This window comes from Salmo salar, chromosome ssa11, assembly GCF_905237065.1.
Source record: "Salmo salar chromosome ssa11, Ssal_v3.1, whole genome shotgun sequence".
Taxonomy (NCBI): domain Eukaryota; kingdom Metazoa; phylum Chordata; class Actinopteri; order Salmoniformes; family Salmonidae; genus Salmo; species Salmo salar.
Genome location: NC_059452.1, coordinates 14,238,234 through 14,255,000, shown reverse-complemented (window position 1 = coordinate 14,255,000; position 16,767 = coordinate 14,238,234). Strand labels below are relative to the sequence as shown.

The 16,767-nt window shown below is 44.9% G+C and overlaps 1 protein-coding gene across 1 annotated transcript in view; it reads left to right on the top strand.

Annotated features, from left to right (window-relative positions):
• The window catches only part of LOC106562068 (docking protein 4), a 69,568-nt gene that overhangs the window by 48,812 nt on the left and 3,989 nt on the right, over nucleotides 1-16,767 (top strand). The window contains exons 3-5 of the mRNA XM_045689058.1: nucleotides 6,122-6,229; nucleotides 6,709-6,823; nucleotides 6,934-7,053. Coding sequence (XP_045545014.1) covers nucleotides 6,122-6,229; nucleotides 6,709-6,823; nucleotides 6,934-7,053 — 343 coding nt within the window. The remainder of the gene's footprint in view (nucleotides 1-6,121; nucleotides 6,230-6,708; nucleotides 6,824-6,933; nucleotides 7,054-16,767) is intronic.

Sequence of the window (16,767 nt, the reverse complement as noted above, 5' to 3'; positions counted from 1 at the left end):
AGTTCTGTCTGTCTGTCTGTCTGTCTGTCTGTCTGTCTGTCTGTCTGTCTGTCTGTCTGTCTGTCTGTCTGTCTGTCTGTCTGTCTGTCTGTCTGTAATCTTGTCATGGCATGATTTTTCATGCCTTATTTTCTCCTCCTTCATTTCTGCCTCTTATTTGTCTTATTTTCTTTCTTTTTTCCCATTCATCATCTCCCTCTGTGTTCTTCTCCTCCTCGCTGCATCCCCTTGCAGTGGGCACACACAGTGAAATCAGATGCCTTCACTCTGTCATTGTTTAAGTCGATCCCCCCCCCCCCCCAGCTGTTCTGTATTATGAATTTGCGCGGAATAACAACACAATCCCATAAACCCCCGCTTATGTGGCGTAAATGCTATTTACAGCCGTGTTCCTGCTTATCCTCCAGTTCTACTATGTAATGTGTGAGTCTGCATTAGCAGTTGAAACAAAGCCTGTGTTCTGTTAGAAGTTTTACTGGCCATGTCTCTCTGACACCACAGCTAGCCTGATTTAAAGACTATGGTCCAGTTGGTGGTCTGGCTTTCATCTCTGAAACAATTCCCTGATATTGTAGTTGTAGTTTAAATTTTATAAAGCCCTGTGGTTTTTGCGGTAACATTCCTCTATGTTTGCTGAATGTTCTTCTGTGTGTCATTGAGAGGAGGGCATGGTAAAGGGCTGTGATTGACAGCTGATGGTCCAATAGGAGGTAGCGCTGGACCTGGGTGTGATAGTCTAGCACCCAGAAGCTGTCTGATAGCTGTCTGCTGCAGCCTAGGCCAGCATCCCGGAGTCGCCTCTTCACTGTTGACGTTGAGACGGGTGTTTTGCGGGTACTATTTAATGAAGCTGCCAGTTGAGGACTTGTGAGGCGTCTGTTTCTCAAACTACTCTAATGTTAATTGTCCTCTTGCTCAATTGTGCACCGGGGCCTCCCACTCCTCTTTCTTTTCTGGTTAGAGCCAGTTTGCACTGTTCTGTGAAGGGAGTAGTACACAGTGTTGTACCAGATCTTCAGTTTCTTGGCAATTTCTCACATGGAATAGCCTTCATTTCTCAGAACAAGAATAGACTAACGAATTTCAGAAGAAAGTCTTTGTTTCTGGCCATATTGAGCCTGTAATCGAACCAACAAACAATAGTTTTTAGCTGTGCTAACATAATTGCAAAAGGGTATTCTAATGATCAATTAGCCTTTTAAAATGATAAACTTGGATTAGCTAACACAACGTGCCATTGGAACACAGGAGTGATGGTTGCTGATAATGGGCCTCTGTACGCCTATGTAGGTATTCCTTTAAAAAAAATCTGCCGTTTCCAGCTACAATAGTCATTAACAATGTCTACACTGCATTTCTGATCAATTTGATGTTATTAAAAAATGAGGATTCTTTCAAAAACAAGGACATTTCTAAGGACATTTTCCAACTTGTGAACGGTAGTGTATGTGCATACCAAAACGCATGTAAGCATACCACATGCCTACACAGATTCAAGCTATGCAAATATATACACACACCCTAAAAAAGCAACCATGTGCACGAATTCACACATACTGTAGACACTGTGTATAAACACAACATGTATAATAGTTCCCCTGTCCACTTCTCTTATCACATACGAGCACACTCTGTCTGCACAGACCAGAACAAGCACTCAAACACACCATCTTTTTTTCCCTGTCAAATGTGTACCCAGACAGTCAACTTCCTCTCCTGCCAAAACCCTGCCAGTCTACTGCCACTCTGGCCTTGTAAGGCTGGACAGCTGGCCGCGCCATCTCGGTCTCTCCTCCGTAGCCTATAAGAGCTGTTCCAGACCACTGCTCTTCTTTGCTCTGTCCTCCCCCTCCTCTCTCCTTCCCCCCTATCCCCTCTTCCTCCTCCCCTCCAGCTCTCACTTTCACTCTCCCCAGAAGACCCTTGACTTCCCCAGTCATCTGGGCAGGCTAATTAACTCTCTCTCTTTCTCCCTCATCTCCTCACTCTGCCTTTCCCTTTCAGCCTCTCCCTCCTGCTGCGTTTCAGTTAAATTGCAGCAGTCCAATCAGACTAATAACAGGCTGTTTAGCATTCTGCTTCCGTTAGCGCTCAGTCCGCGTCTGTAGCGCTGTACTAGCTGGCCTCTCCTCGCCTCTTCTAGGCTCAGTGGAGGAACGGCCCTAATTGCTTCGCAGCCATCCCACTTGACTGTGTCCTGTTTTATAAGCAGGCCGGGAGGAACATCATAAGACACTTTACTGGGGAATCAACAGACGAGCCAAGGTTGATCAGGGAGGATGGAGAAGGTCTGAGGAGATGTGGTTTCGGTAAACACAATGTCAGCGAGGACGTGTTAAGTGTTTAATCCCACCTGAAGAGAGAGAGGGCTGATTGAACTGATTGACTGACTCCGACTCACTCAGACTGGGCAGAACCTTCTGGAATAACAGCTCGGTATCTTTGTCCTGATCTCTCTTTGTTTTGACCTACCACCGTGTGTCTAGTCTAGGAATGTCAGTATGATCATGTGACTTTCCACTGTATAAACAGAGCCGACTGTATGATGCGTAGATTGCCTCCAGCTAGATATTACACTGACACATGACAGATTTGTGGTTTTGTTTCCTCACCACTTGTAACTGGCAGCGGTTGGGGAAAATTGCAAGCGAAACCTCAGAACGTTGTTTTCTCAAGTTCAGACAATCCTAATGGAGTTAGGTCAAACTGCTGTTTTGATGGGAGGGAGAATGATGTTGAAAATAACAAGCATCAGAAATCAAATGGCTCACTTTGAGAATCAAGCAGACTCCCTTCACCTCACAATCCCCCTGCCTCTCTGAGCCCGTTCCCTCAGCTACAGTGACAGATCTATCTCTCTCTTCTATCTCTCTCCTCTATTCCCGTCTCTCTCCTTTTTCATCCCCCGTTCTTATTTCTCTACCTGAGCCAGCCCCCCTGAGGAGCCAGTCATTGTGAGCTTCCAATGGGATCAGCTTAGAACGATTGCATGCTGATTTATGTTTCCCCTTCAGATTTCTAGGTGGATTTAGGTGAATTGGTTTTGAGTAAGATGGTGCCAATCATTCCCATTCATTTTCTATTCAGCCCTGCACATTTCTCATATTCTGAACCACACTGTGTGTGTGTGTGTGTGTGTGTGTGTGTGTGTGTGTGTGTATTTTGGTGCCTGTGTGTGTTGTCCTGATTTTGTGTGTTGTCTCTGTTTGTGAGTCCTATGTGTGATTGTGTTGTCCTGTGTGTGTGTGTTGTACAATAAGCTGGACATCAGCCTGGTGTCAACCTGTTACCGTAATTAGCCGGTTAATCCTGGGATCAGGCCGGGGTGGGGCTCGTCCCAATTGGGCTGCTGTGACAGGCAGGATCTCCCGGGAGCTAGGGGGATTAATGTAGGCTAACTGCCTCTGGCCCCTTCTGGGGCAGTCGGGAGCCAGGGATGAGGAGGAGAACCAGGGTGGAGCCAATTAGACTGAGGAGGGCAATCTGAGTGGAGTAGCAGAACGACTGTACAGGGAAGATACATTAGTGGTGCAGGATGTAGTACATGCGTGTGGGTATGTGGATAATGTGTTTACACACTACGCTGTATGTGGATTGTTGTGTTCCCGTCAGTGTGTCTAAAGAAGGGCTCCGGTATCACTCTCTGAAAGGGTTCTTAAAGGGGTGTAATGGCTACGATATAGATCATTGATAACCCTTATGAATGCTGAGCCCACTCTCGGTAAGTGTGGGACTTGACTATTCACATTCTCTTATCGGTCCCACTGGGGAGATCGATAGTTCCTTACTCATGCCCTACTAATGCAAGATTCTCTCGCTCTCACTCACTCACTCACTCACTCACTCACTCACTCACTCACTCACTCACTCACTCACTCACTCACTCACTCACTCACTCACTCACTCACTCACTCACTCACTCACTCACTCACTCACTCACTCACGCCTCCCGGCCTGTTTACAGGGGATTAGCTCGACCTCAGGGGAGAGAGCCATGCAAGCATGTCTACCTGCCCGGAATATCAATGGCAACCTATAAAATACTTCCTTTTCACTGTTAAGAAATGGCATGGGAGCAGGTACATTTGGAATACAATGGGAGACCATCTCCACAAATCTCATTGTTACAGGCACCTTTGCTTTCAACAAATAAAGGGGGGGACAAAAGGTCTTTCTCTCGCTCTCTCTTTGTCTGTCTTTCTGTCCGTGGTGGCCAGAGTAATTCTCCCTGTAGACGTGCTGTCAGGACCTGTGCCTTTTGACGTGGCTGGGTCAGTCTGTTTAAAATGAATTAGGCCTGGGTTGACAGGGCAGGGAGCATGGCCCCTCACTTCTGGGGGACAAAAACCCCTTGAAATTGGTGACAGCAGAGGTGGATAAGGTGGCTGACCTGTGACCTTAGGTTTGCTGTGTTCAGTCAGAGGAGGAGGGTGTGTGTGTGTGTGTGTGTGTGTGTGTGTGTGTGTGTGTGTGTGTGTGTGTGTCTAGATGGGCTGTTCCTGCCGCTGAACACATAGTATGATCAGAGAGACACTGAAATAGATTTTGGATTTTGCTTCAAATTATATTTTTGGAGGAAAGGTAGGCTAATACAAGACTATTCAGTTCAGTTCTGAACGATGTGACGTCCGTCACTTCCTCATATTTAATGAACCAAGGTATCGGAGCAGAATTTCCAGCTCCCACTCCTCTCCCTCTCTCCCTCTCCCTGTCTACCATATCCTCTGTTTCTCTCTCTCCCTTTCTTTTTTCATCTCTGTCGCTGCTCCTCCACCCACTAGCTTAATTACCAGGCTTCATAGTCAGCTTGCCTGGCAAGGCCTGATTGCTCTGAACGCTGGAGCTGAGGGAGGAGGGGGAGGGGGGCACGATAGTAGACGGCAAGCTTGCCAACACACACACGCACACAGCTCCAATGAAGCACTGAGCCAATTGGTTTGGGATAACATTGGGGAGAATCAGGAGCTAGATGGCAGATACACAGAGGTAACTCTTCATCGAACAGCTTAATATCGTTGAGACTTAATGGACTGGTGAGCACCTGCCCTCAACGCGCCGTCAGCTGTCCCACTGAAGGTGGCGTTTTCATCCCGCTGACGCCAGGATCAGACAGGCAGACAGTGATCGAGGAGCCGAGGCCGTCTTTTTGAAGCCTCCCTCTCTCCTCAAGGTTCAAACTCATTTTCACCAATTAAAAACGGCACATCAGAGCAACGCTTTTTCCTTTCACCATGTCTCCGTTTGAGCACGCTCACATTACGGCGTGCCTTTGTTGATGGCGCTCTTGTTTAATCTCTCGATAAATACAATTGCATATTTAATTGGTCTTGTTATCTCTGTCACAGTGACACCGGTGTGTGTCTGTCTACAGCGGTGAGACATTGTCACTCAGTTTGGGGTCTTTGTATTCATTATACTGAGTCGGTGCACTAAGGGATTTCACTGGCTCTGTGGCCCCTAGCTAATAAACAGGGATGTGATAATGGGTAAGGGAAAGCGGAATGGGGGGATTGGCTTAGGGATGGCTGGCCCTGGCCGTTCCGTACTGTACCGTGCAGGTCCTGAGGTTGCCCTGGCAACAGGAGGTTTGCTTTAGAAGGACAGTGGAACATCAATCAAATAAAGGCCCTGCCTTTTATAACAGAGATAAGGGGGATAAATGCCCGCTAAAGCAATAGCTATCTTATTGAGTTGTGTGTGTGTGTGTGTGTGCGTGCCTGTTCCCATTACTGCGATGGATTTCTCATTATTCCGTCAGGACAGTTTGTGTCTTTGTCTGCCTCTTAACTCAATATCATATGTATAATAGAATTGTCTTGCATAAACAATGTTTGACTGATGACATGGACCTTCACACTCCTTCTCATTTTCTACTTGTATCTTTCTCTCTTATTCTCTCTGTGTCTCTTTCACTCATTGCTAATCACTAAATGCTATCTTGATTTTCTTATAACGCTTCCTGGTTAATTGATCAGGTAAGCCAGAGGCAACCATTGTGTGTCTGCTCTTGATAGCAAAAGATTCTAAATCGTTATGCTTGAATGGGGTGTATATGTTGACATTGACTTGCTGTTGGGTGGCTGGTTGCAGTATGTTAACTGACTGTTGTTTTTGTGTTGAGATTTATCGTCGCTGCTGGCTGGTGTTTAAGAAGTCGTCCAGTAAAGGACCACGCAGACTGGAGAAGTACACTGATGAGAAGTCCGCTTACATCAGAGTCTGTCCTAAGGTACCCCCCCCAAGAGTGCTGCATGATAAGTCACGTTTCATTTGGCAAATGTCAGTTTGAAGGATGATGTCTGTGTTTGGCGTGTATGGTATTACTGTGAGTGGGTGATATATGTGTGTGTCATTAGAAAGTCAGTCTGTTCTCTGAGTTCCCTGTTTAGCTGCAGGGAGCAAACGTGTGTGTCTGAAGGATCAACACACACACACACACACACACACACACACGAGGCTGAAGGAGATGAGTAACACAGATCAAAGCCAGCCTCCCACTCCCAGCCAGACTCCAGGTCTCTCTGAAGTGTCTGAGCATAGGGTGACCACTACACCTGGCTACAGCAGTCCCTCTTTCTCTCCTCTCCTTTCTCTCGGAAACTGAATCCTGTCAACCGGCAGCACATCATACAGTATTTAGACAGCTTGTCTGACCCTTTCAACCTCTCTCCGTGTTTGTATGACCTCTTGAACTCTCCCGTTGCCCAGGTGACCGAGATCAGCAATGTGAAGAATGTCACAAGGCTCCCAAGGGACACCAAGCGCCAGGCGGTAGCCATCGTCTTTACCGATGACACCTCGCGCATGTTCACCTGTGAATCAGGTGCTCCACACCTACCTTATTGCAATAGATGTTTTCTCACAGTGTACAATCATCTCTGAAGTTTCCTGTTTTATGACGTCTCTCTTTGCATCCCATTGGTCTAAACTCAGAGCTAGAAGCAGAGGAGTGGTTCAAAACCCTGTCAATCGAATGCCTGGGGACCCGCCTCAATGACATCAGTCTAGGAGAGCCAGACTTGCTAGCAGCAGGTGTTCAGTGTGAACATACAGGTGAGTGTGTGACTAGCACCATGGCACAGTCCTGCTCGACTTTGCTTTATGGCTATTTTTGCATTCATTATTTCTTTGTTTGCTCAGAATGTTTGCAATTTCCTACGATGACAAACACTTCTGGATCATGAATCGTAGGCTACACACTTATCTCTCAGCCTCCCAGATCTGGGACACTACACTCCTTTGTTCCCCGCACGGGCTTACCTGTTCCTGCTGACCAAGATGACCGAAGGCAACGAAGAAGAGGAAGTTATCACTATGTTTTCAACCATTTAAAAGCACAACCAAATTCTAATGGAAATAAACGATGTCTGATTGTTGGTTCAGTTGTCATCTAAATGTGTAATCACTGCGCTTTCAACCGTTTAAAAAGCACAACAAAGTTCAAATAGGAATACAATGGCAGATATTTAGTATTTCTACATCTATATGTGTTATCACTGTGCTTCATCTGACAGCACGACCAAATGACCTGGATTGCAGTTGAGATGACATTAAAAGTACATGGTGGAAGTGATCAACGCTGTTCAGTATTCTGCGCAGATTATTACAGCAATGGTGACGATTTCGACAGATCTGCAGCCTTTGCTCGCTGTCTTGAACATGCCCACTTTCTATGATGACATAAGAAGACATTTCTAGTTACAGAAGGCTAACCTCAACATGTGGATGTGTTACTCATTTTAATGTTGAATTTACTACTTTTACATAAGTTTGTAAAATAGCCTTTACTTTAGGCTATTTACTATATTACAAAAGTAATATTGAATTGTGTTTGGTTGACAACGCAACCAAATATCAACATTTAAAGGATATCTAATGCTTGGGATAGTTTCATCTGAGCCACTGGCTTAATCCTATTCTTTAACTTTTATTTTTGCTTTAGTTAGAGGTGAATCCAACATATCATTTGTTAAGATACTGTATTGCAAAAGAGATTTTGTATTGTATTTGGTTGTCAACAAATTCCAGTTTGTCTACAAATGAATAATTCATATGTTGGATTCACATCTCCATCTCAACCAGGAATCAAAGTTAAAGAAGAGGACTAAATCAAATCAGGCTGTGTGTGATGACATAGTGCACATAAAAATGATTTTCCCATGTACCCCCCCCCCATCCATCACATTTTCAATTTCAATTTTCGTTATAGGCTATAACAAATGTGCCCACTCTGGTCTTGGTACTTGCTCACCAGTTGCTCATGAAGGCGTTTCCACTGCCATCTGTCGCATAATTAATTTTACAGACACAATAAGATTCCACCTTGTCTAGCGCATTTTCTTTTGTCGACATTTGGAAAGTATACAGAAAAATGTGCTGTTTCCATCAGGCCTGTCATTAAATGTTTTACCCGACGTGTACTTTACTCACATTAAAAGACTGGATGGAAAACCTGGTTATTGAAAAAGATTCCATGTCACAATACACATCACAATACATTGACAAATTACGTTGAAACAACATTGATTCAACCAGTTTGTTCCCAGTGGGATGGTTTATGGACACTCGGCTATTTAACCAGACAGCTTTTCCATTTTCCGTATGGATCGAACGGCGGCTTCTGGTAAGAGTAGGGAGAGGTGTACTCTTCCTCATCAACAATTCCTGCTGTACTGAAGTTGAAAACATCTTAAGCTGCTGTTCATCTGACCTGGAGTTTATGATGCTAAAATGCCAACCCCACTATATGCTCAGGGAATTCACGCATGTTATTATCACAGCTGTGTACATACCGCCACAAGCAAACACCAAGGCGGCACTCAGCAAACTACATTAGCCAGAAAGAATCCTCACACCCGAAAGCAGTCTTTATTGTCATGGGGAATTTTAACCAAGCATGTGTGAAACTAATTCCTTCACTCTTCTGGGAAGGCTTTCCACTAGATGTTGGAACATTGCTGCGAGGACTTGCTTCCATTCAGCCTCAAGGGCATTAGTGAGATCGGGCACTGATGTTGGGCGATTAGGCCTGGCTTGCAGTCGGCTATACATTTCATCCCAAAGGTGTTCGGTGGGGTTGAGGTCAGCGCTCTGTGCAGGCCAGTCAAGTTCTGCAGCATTCAATGTCAGAAGAACAAACCCAGATGACCTGGTGGCGCGCGATGTGTACAAGGGAAACACGTACGAGCTCAACATATCCATTAGGGACCCAAAATGACAATACAGACTCAACCTTGAATTGATGTTCAACAACTCAGGCTCACGACTCATGTGGCAAGGACTACCGACTATCAAATACTACAAAGGCAAATCCAGCTGTGTGGTGCCCACCGAAGCCTCCCTCCCGACACGCTTAACACATTCTATGCACGCTTTGAAGCAGACAATACCGAGCCATCCAGGAAGACTCTCGCTGTTCCAGACGGCAAGGTGATTTTGCTCTCCGAGGCTGACTTGAGAGTGAGAACTGTCAAAAGAGTGAATACTTACAAAACGGCATCCTCAGAGTGTGTGCTGACCAGCTGGTGGGCTTCTTCTCTGACGTATTCAACCTGTATTCCCCACCTGCTTCAAGGAAACCATAATCATACCAGTGCCAAAGAAAAACAAGGTGACATGCCTAATGACTATCAGCCCGTAGCACTTACCCCGGTCATCATGAATGTTTTTTTTTGTTGTTTTTTCACCTTTATTTAACCAGGTAAGCTAGTTGAGAACAAGTTCTCATTTACAACTGCGACCTGGCCAAGATAAAGCAAAGCAGTGCGACAGAAACAACAACACAGAGTTACACATGGAATAAACAAGCGTACAGTCAATAACACAATAGAACAAAAATAAGTCTATATACAGTGTGTGCAAATGGCATGAGGAGGTAAGGCAATAAATAGGCCATAGTAGCAAAGTAATTACAATTTAGCAGATTAACACTGGAGTGATAGATGAGCAGATGATGATGAGCACATGATGGTGTGTAAGTAGTGATACTGGTGTGCAAAAGAGCAGCAAAGTAAATAAAAAGAATATGGGGATGAGGTAGGTACAGTGGGGGGAGAAAAGTATTTGATCCCCTGCTGATTTTGTACGTTTACCCACTTACAAAGAAATGATCAGTCTATAATTTTAAAAGTAGGTTTATTTGAACAGTGAGACTGAAATGTTATAAAATGATTTGCATTTTAATGAGGGAAATAAGTATTTGACCCCTCTGCAAAACATGACTTAGTACGTGGTGGCAAAACCCTTGTTGGCAATCACAGAGGTCAGATGTTTCTTGTAGTTGGCCACCAGGTTTGCACACATCTCAGGAGGGATTTTGTCCCACTCCTCTTTGTAGATCTTCTCCAAGTCATTAAGGTTTCGAGTCTGACGTTTGGCAACTCGAACCTTCAGCTCCCTCCACAGATTTTCTATGGGATTAAGGTCTGGAGACTGGCTAGGCCACTCCAGGACCTTAATGTGCTTCTTCTTGAGCCACTCCTTTGTTGCCTTGGCCGTGTGTTTTGGGTCATTGTCATGCTGGAATACCCATCCACGACCCATTTTCAATGCCCTGGCTGAGGGAAGGATATTCTCACCCAAGATTTGACGGTACATGCCCCCGTCCATTGTCCCTTTGATGCGGTGAAGTTGTCCTGTCCCCTTAGCAGAAAAACACCCCCAAAGCTTAATGTTTCTACCTCCATGTTTGACGGTGGAGATGGTGTTCTTGGGGTCATAGGCAGCATTCCTCCTTCTCCAAACACGGCGAGTTGAGTTGATGTCAAAGAGGTCCATTTTGGTCTCATCTGACCACAACTCTTTCACCAGTTGTCCTCTGAGTCATTCAGATGTTCATTGGCAGACTTCAGACAGGCCTGTATATGTATTCTTGAGCAGGGGGACCTTGCGCGGGCGCTGCAGGATTTCAGTCCTTCACGGCGTAGTGTGTTACCAATTGTTTTCTTGGTGACTATGGTCCCAGCTGCCTTGAGATCATTGACAAGATCCTCCCGTGTAGTTCTGGGCTGATTCCTCACCGTTCTCATGATCATTGCAACTCCACGAGGTGAGATCTTGCATGGCGCCCCAGGCCGAGGGATATTGACAGTTCTTTTGTGTTTTTTCCATTTGCGAATAATCACACCAAATGTTGTCACCTTCTCACCAAGCTGCTTGGCGATGGTCTTGTAGCCCATTCCAGCCTTGTGTAGGTCTACAATCTTGTCCCTGACATCCTTGGAGAGGTCTTTGGTCTTGGCCATGGTGGAGAGTTTGGAATCTGATTGATTGATTGCTTCTGTGGACAGGTGTCTTTTTTTACAGGTAACAAGCTGCAGCTAGGAGCACTCCCTTTAAGAGTGTGCTCCTAATCTCAGCTCGTTACCTGTATAAAAGACACCCGGGAGCCAGAAATCTTTCTGATTTAGAGGGGGTCAAATACTTATTTCCCTCATTAAAATGCAAATCAATTTATAAATTTTTTTGACATGCGTTTTTCTGGATATTTTTGTTGTTATTCTGTCTCTCACTGTTTAAATAAACCTACCATTAAAATGATAGACTGATCCTTTCTTTGTCAGTACAAAATCAGCAGGGGATCAAATACTTTTTCCCCCCACTGTAGATTGGGTACACACTGGACCCACTCCAGTGTAAATACACACTGGACCCACTCCAATTTGCCTACCGCTCCAACAGATCCATGCAAGGTGCCAGTTCCATTACTATTCACATGGCCGTAACACATCTGGACAAGAGGAAAACCTACGTGATAATTCTGTTCATTGACTACAGTTCAGCATTCAACACTGTAGTTCCCTCCAAACTCAGATCCCTGGGCTTGGTACATGAATTGCTCTGTTCACGACTGCTAGGCACTCTAGCGGGTGGTGAATACGGCTCAGAACATCACTGGGATCGTGCTCCCATCAATCCTGGACAATTACTCGAAACGGGGCCTGCTCGTTCTGAAGAAAGTTGATCAGGAGGAGTATGGGAATCCAAAGTTTGAGGCGGAGCTCCTAAACCCAGATGACCCTGATGTAGTGTGAGCTGTCAGAAGGGATAGCACATGCAGCTTCTACCAGCCCCCTCCTCCCACAGACATCGAGAGGATGAGGAACAACATGATCAAGGAGCAGAAGGTCTTTACCCTCATCAAAGAGATTCTCACCTACATGGGGTTCATGTGGATGTTGCTCCTGGTGGCGTATGGTCAGCGGGACCCTAACTCTTACTTTCTGACTCAGCACATTTGGCAGCTTCAGCAAAGGGATCTCTGACAGCATGAGCCACAGAGATGCGTTCACCTGTGCAAATACCTCTCTGCTCAGCAACCTCTTTGGAGAGTTCCCAGGTTTCATCACAGATGGGAACTCCAAACTGGTTGCTAACCCCTCGTCTTCGCCAGGTGAGGGTGCAGAAGAACTCCTGTGGCATCGCTCGCTCCATGCGCCAGGCTGTACCTGACTGTCATGGTCCATACTCATGGGAGGTGGAAGACACGGGCTCCTATGGGCCAGGCTGGAACCGCTCTGCGAGTGAAAACGCCTCAAAGACCATCCGCAGCCCCTGGCAGTACCAACCCCAGGCCCGACTCAGAGCACAACCCATCTGGGGCCGTGTGGTCCTCTACAGGGGAGGGGGGTTTGTGGTGGAGTGAGTTCTGTGAGTCACAGAATGCTAGCAGTACCCTTCAGTATCTGTTTGACAACACCTGGCTTGATATGTTCACCCGGGCAGTCTTTGTAGAGTTCACATTGTCACACTCATGCTGGGGACCACAGCTGTAGAGCATTCCAGTTTCTAAGTGAGCTGCAGAGTGTCCGACCATACAAGCCTAGGTGGACTCCACATCTTTGTCATGGCCTCTGAGGTCATCTATTTCCTCTTTATCCTCTACTACATGTATGTTCAGGGCAAGCTAATGAAGCAGCCGAAGTGGGATTAATTCAAGACAAAGTGCAGCCGTCTGGAGCTCGCCATCATCCTCCTGAGCTGGAGTGCATTGTCTGTCTTCATTAAGAGGACCCTGTTAGGGAACCCGGGACATGGAGTACTACCACAACCATAAAGACCAGTTTGCCAGTTTCCATGAGACAGCCACAGCAGATGTAGTGCCGGGGTCTCTGATCGCATTCCTGGTGCTACTGGCTACAGTCAAACTGTGGCATCTGCTGAGGTTCAACCCCAAGCTACACATGATCACAGCCACACTGCAACGGGCCTGGACTGACATATCAGGCTTCCTCGTGGTCATCACCCTTATGTTCCTGGCCTATTTTATCACTTCTTATGTGATGTATGGCTGGAAGCTGTACTCTTATAGGACTCTCTTGGATGCCGCTCTGACCATGGTTAGCTTGTAACTGGGCATCTTCAACTATGACGAGGTTCTTGATTAAAACCCGGTGCTTGGTGCGTTCCTCATCGGCTCCTTCATTATATTCATGACCTTTGTGGTTCTGAACCTGTTCATCTCAGTCATCCTGGTGGTGTTTACTCAAGAGAAAATACATCACAAGCCATCAGAGGAGGAAGAGATAGTGGAGCTGATGCTGATGAAGCTCTGCAGCTTGTTTGGAATCAAAATTAAGAAGGAAGACGGTGACAGCCCCAAGGAGAATGGCATGACTGCCTCAGCAACTAACAGAGGATTCTCCACTATATCCTCATAGATGATTACTTCTAAGTACTGGTGTACCACTCTGTATGTATTCATAGGGAGCTGTCATTTTCAGTTCTGTTGCTTCATAGGAGCAGTGATGCATTTGTTGACTTGTTGCCTCTAGCTGTTTAGTTATCTAATATATCATGCATAAATGAGGCTATTTGTGCCGTTTTGTGATCTGAAGCAAAGCTTTAAAAATATGGAGGAAATAACAACTCCTTCTGTTACCTCACTTTTCTGTCACAAATACACATATTTATGGTTACTATGATAACATGTAAGGAGAAAACAATGAGGAGGAGAGCAGGATAAAAAGATATTGCTAATACAACAACATTGGAATTACAGTTGAAGTCGGAAGTATACATAAACCTTAGCCAAATACATTTAAACTCAGTTTTTCACAATTCCTGACATTTAATCCTAATCCATTTTAGGTACGTTAGGATCACCACTTTATTTTAAGAATGTGAAATGTCAGAATAATAATAGAGAGAATGATTTATTTCAGCTTTTATTTCTTTCATCACATTCCCATTGGGTCAGAAGTTTACATACACTCAATTAGTATTTGGTAGCATTGCCTTTAAATTGTTTAACTTGGGTAAAATGTTTCGGGTAGCCTTCCATAAGCTTCCCACAAAAGTTGTCTGAATTTTGGCCCATTCCTCCTGACAGAGCTGGTGTAACTGAGTCAGGTTTGTAAGCCTCCTTGCTCGCACATGCTTTTTCAGTTCTGATGGTCACTCCAATACCTTGACTTTGTTGTCCTTAAGCCATTTTGCCACAACTTTGAAAGTATGCTTGGGGTCATTGTCCATTTGGAAGACCCATTTGCGACCAAGCTTTAACTTGCTTGATGTCTTGAGATGTTGCTTCAATATATCCACATAATTTTCCTATCTCATGATGCCATCTATTTTGTGAAGTGCACCAGTCCCTCCTGCAGCAAAGCACCCCCACAACATGATGCTGCCACCCCCATGCTTTACGGTTGGGATGTTCTTCGGCTTGCAAGCCTCCCCCTTTTAACTCCAAACATAACGATGGTCATTATGGCCAAACAGTTCTATTTTTGTTTCATCAGTTCAGAGGAAATTTCTCAAAAAAGTGTCATCTTTGTTCCCATGTGCAGTTGCAAACTGTAGTCTGGCTTTTTTATGGCGGTTTTGGAGCAGTGGCTTCTTCCTTGCTGAGCGGCCTTTCAGGTTATGTCGATATAGGACTCGTTTTACTTTGGATAAAGATACTTTTGTACCTGTTTCCTCCAGCATCTTCACAAGGTCCTTTGCTGTTGTTCTGGGATTGATTTGCACTTTTCGCACCAAAGTACGTTCATCTCTAGGAGACAGAACGCGTCTCCTTCCTGAGCGGTATGGCAGCTGCGTGGTCCCATGGTGTTTATACTTGCGTACTATTGTTTGTACAGATGAACGTGGTACCTTCAGGCATTTGGAAATTGCTCCCAAGGATGAACCAGACTTGTGGAGGTCTACAATTTTTTTTCTGAGGTCTTGGCTGATTGATTTTCCCATGATGTCAAGCAAAGAGGCACTGAGTTTGAAGGTAGGCCTTGAAATACATCCACAGGTACACCTCCAATTGACTCAAATGATGTCAATTAGCCTATCAGAAGCTTCTAAAGCCATAAAGTAATTTTCTGGAATTTTCCAAGCTGTTTAAAAGGCACAGTCAACTTAGTGTATGTAAACTTCTGACCCACAGGAACTGTGATACAGTGAAATAATCTGTCTGTAAACAATTATTGGAAAAATTACTTGTGTCATGCACAAAGTAGATGTCCTAACCGACTTGCCAAAACTATAGTTTGTTAACAAGAAATGTGTGGAGTGGTTGAAAAACAAGTTTTAATGACTCCAACCTAAATGTATGTAAATTCCGACTTCAACTGTATGTTTGTTGTGAAATTAATTTAAATGGTTTTGAACCATGAAAAAAAAAAATGGAAGGCCCGCATCATCATCAGGTAGCTTAGTGGTTAGACCCTAGACGACAAGGTGAAAAATCTGTCGACGTGTCCTTGAGAAAGTCTCTTAACCCTAATTTGTTCCAGGGGTGCCGTTCTACTATGGCTGACCCTGTAAAACAATACATTTCACTGCACCTATCCGGTGTACAGTATGTCACAATAAAACTATATATATATATATATATATATATATATATATATACAGTGCCTTCGGAAACTATTCAGACCCCTTGACCTTTTCCACATTTTGTTACATTACAGCCTTATTCTAAAATGCATTAAATCGTTTTTTTCCCTCATCAATCTACACACAATAACCCATAATGACAAAGCAAAAACAGATTTCTAGAAATGTTTGCTAATTTATTAAAAATAAAAAACATATCACATTTACATAAGTATTCAGACCCTTTACTCAGTACTTTGTGGAAGCACCTTTGGCAACAATTATAGCCTCGAGTCTTCTTGGGTATGACGCTACAATTGTCTTGTTGGAAGGTAAAAACCTTTGCCCCAGTCTGACGTGCTGAGCACTCTGGAACAGGTTTTCATCAAGGATCTCTCTGTACTTTGCTCCATTCATCTTTGCCTCAATCCTGACTAGTCTCCCAGTCACTGCCGCTGAAAAACACTCCCACAATATGATGTTGCTACCACCATGCTTCACGGTAGAGATGGTGCCAGGTTTCCTCTAGACGTGACGCTTGGCATTCAGGCCAAAGAGTTTAGTCTTAGTTTCATCAGACCAGAGAATCTTGTTTCTCATGGTCTGAGAGTCTAGGTGCCTTTTTGCAAATGCCAAGCGTGCTGTCATGTGCCTTTTACTGAGGAGTGGCTTCTGTCTAGTCACTCTACCATAAAGGCCTGATTGGTGGAGTACTGCAGAGATGGTTGTCCTTCTGGAAAGTTCTCCCATCTCCAGAGAGGAACTCTAGAGCTCTGTCAGAGTGACCATCGGGTTTTTGGTCAGCTCCGTGACTAAGGCCCTTCTCCCCCGATTGCTCAGTTTGGCCGGGCGGCCAGCTCTAGGAAGAGCCTTCTTTCATTTAAGAATGTTGGAGGCCACTGTGTTCTTGGGGATCTTCAATGCTGCAGAATTGTTTTGGTAACCTTCTCCAGATCTGTG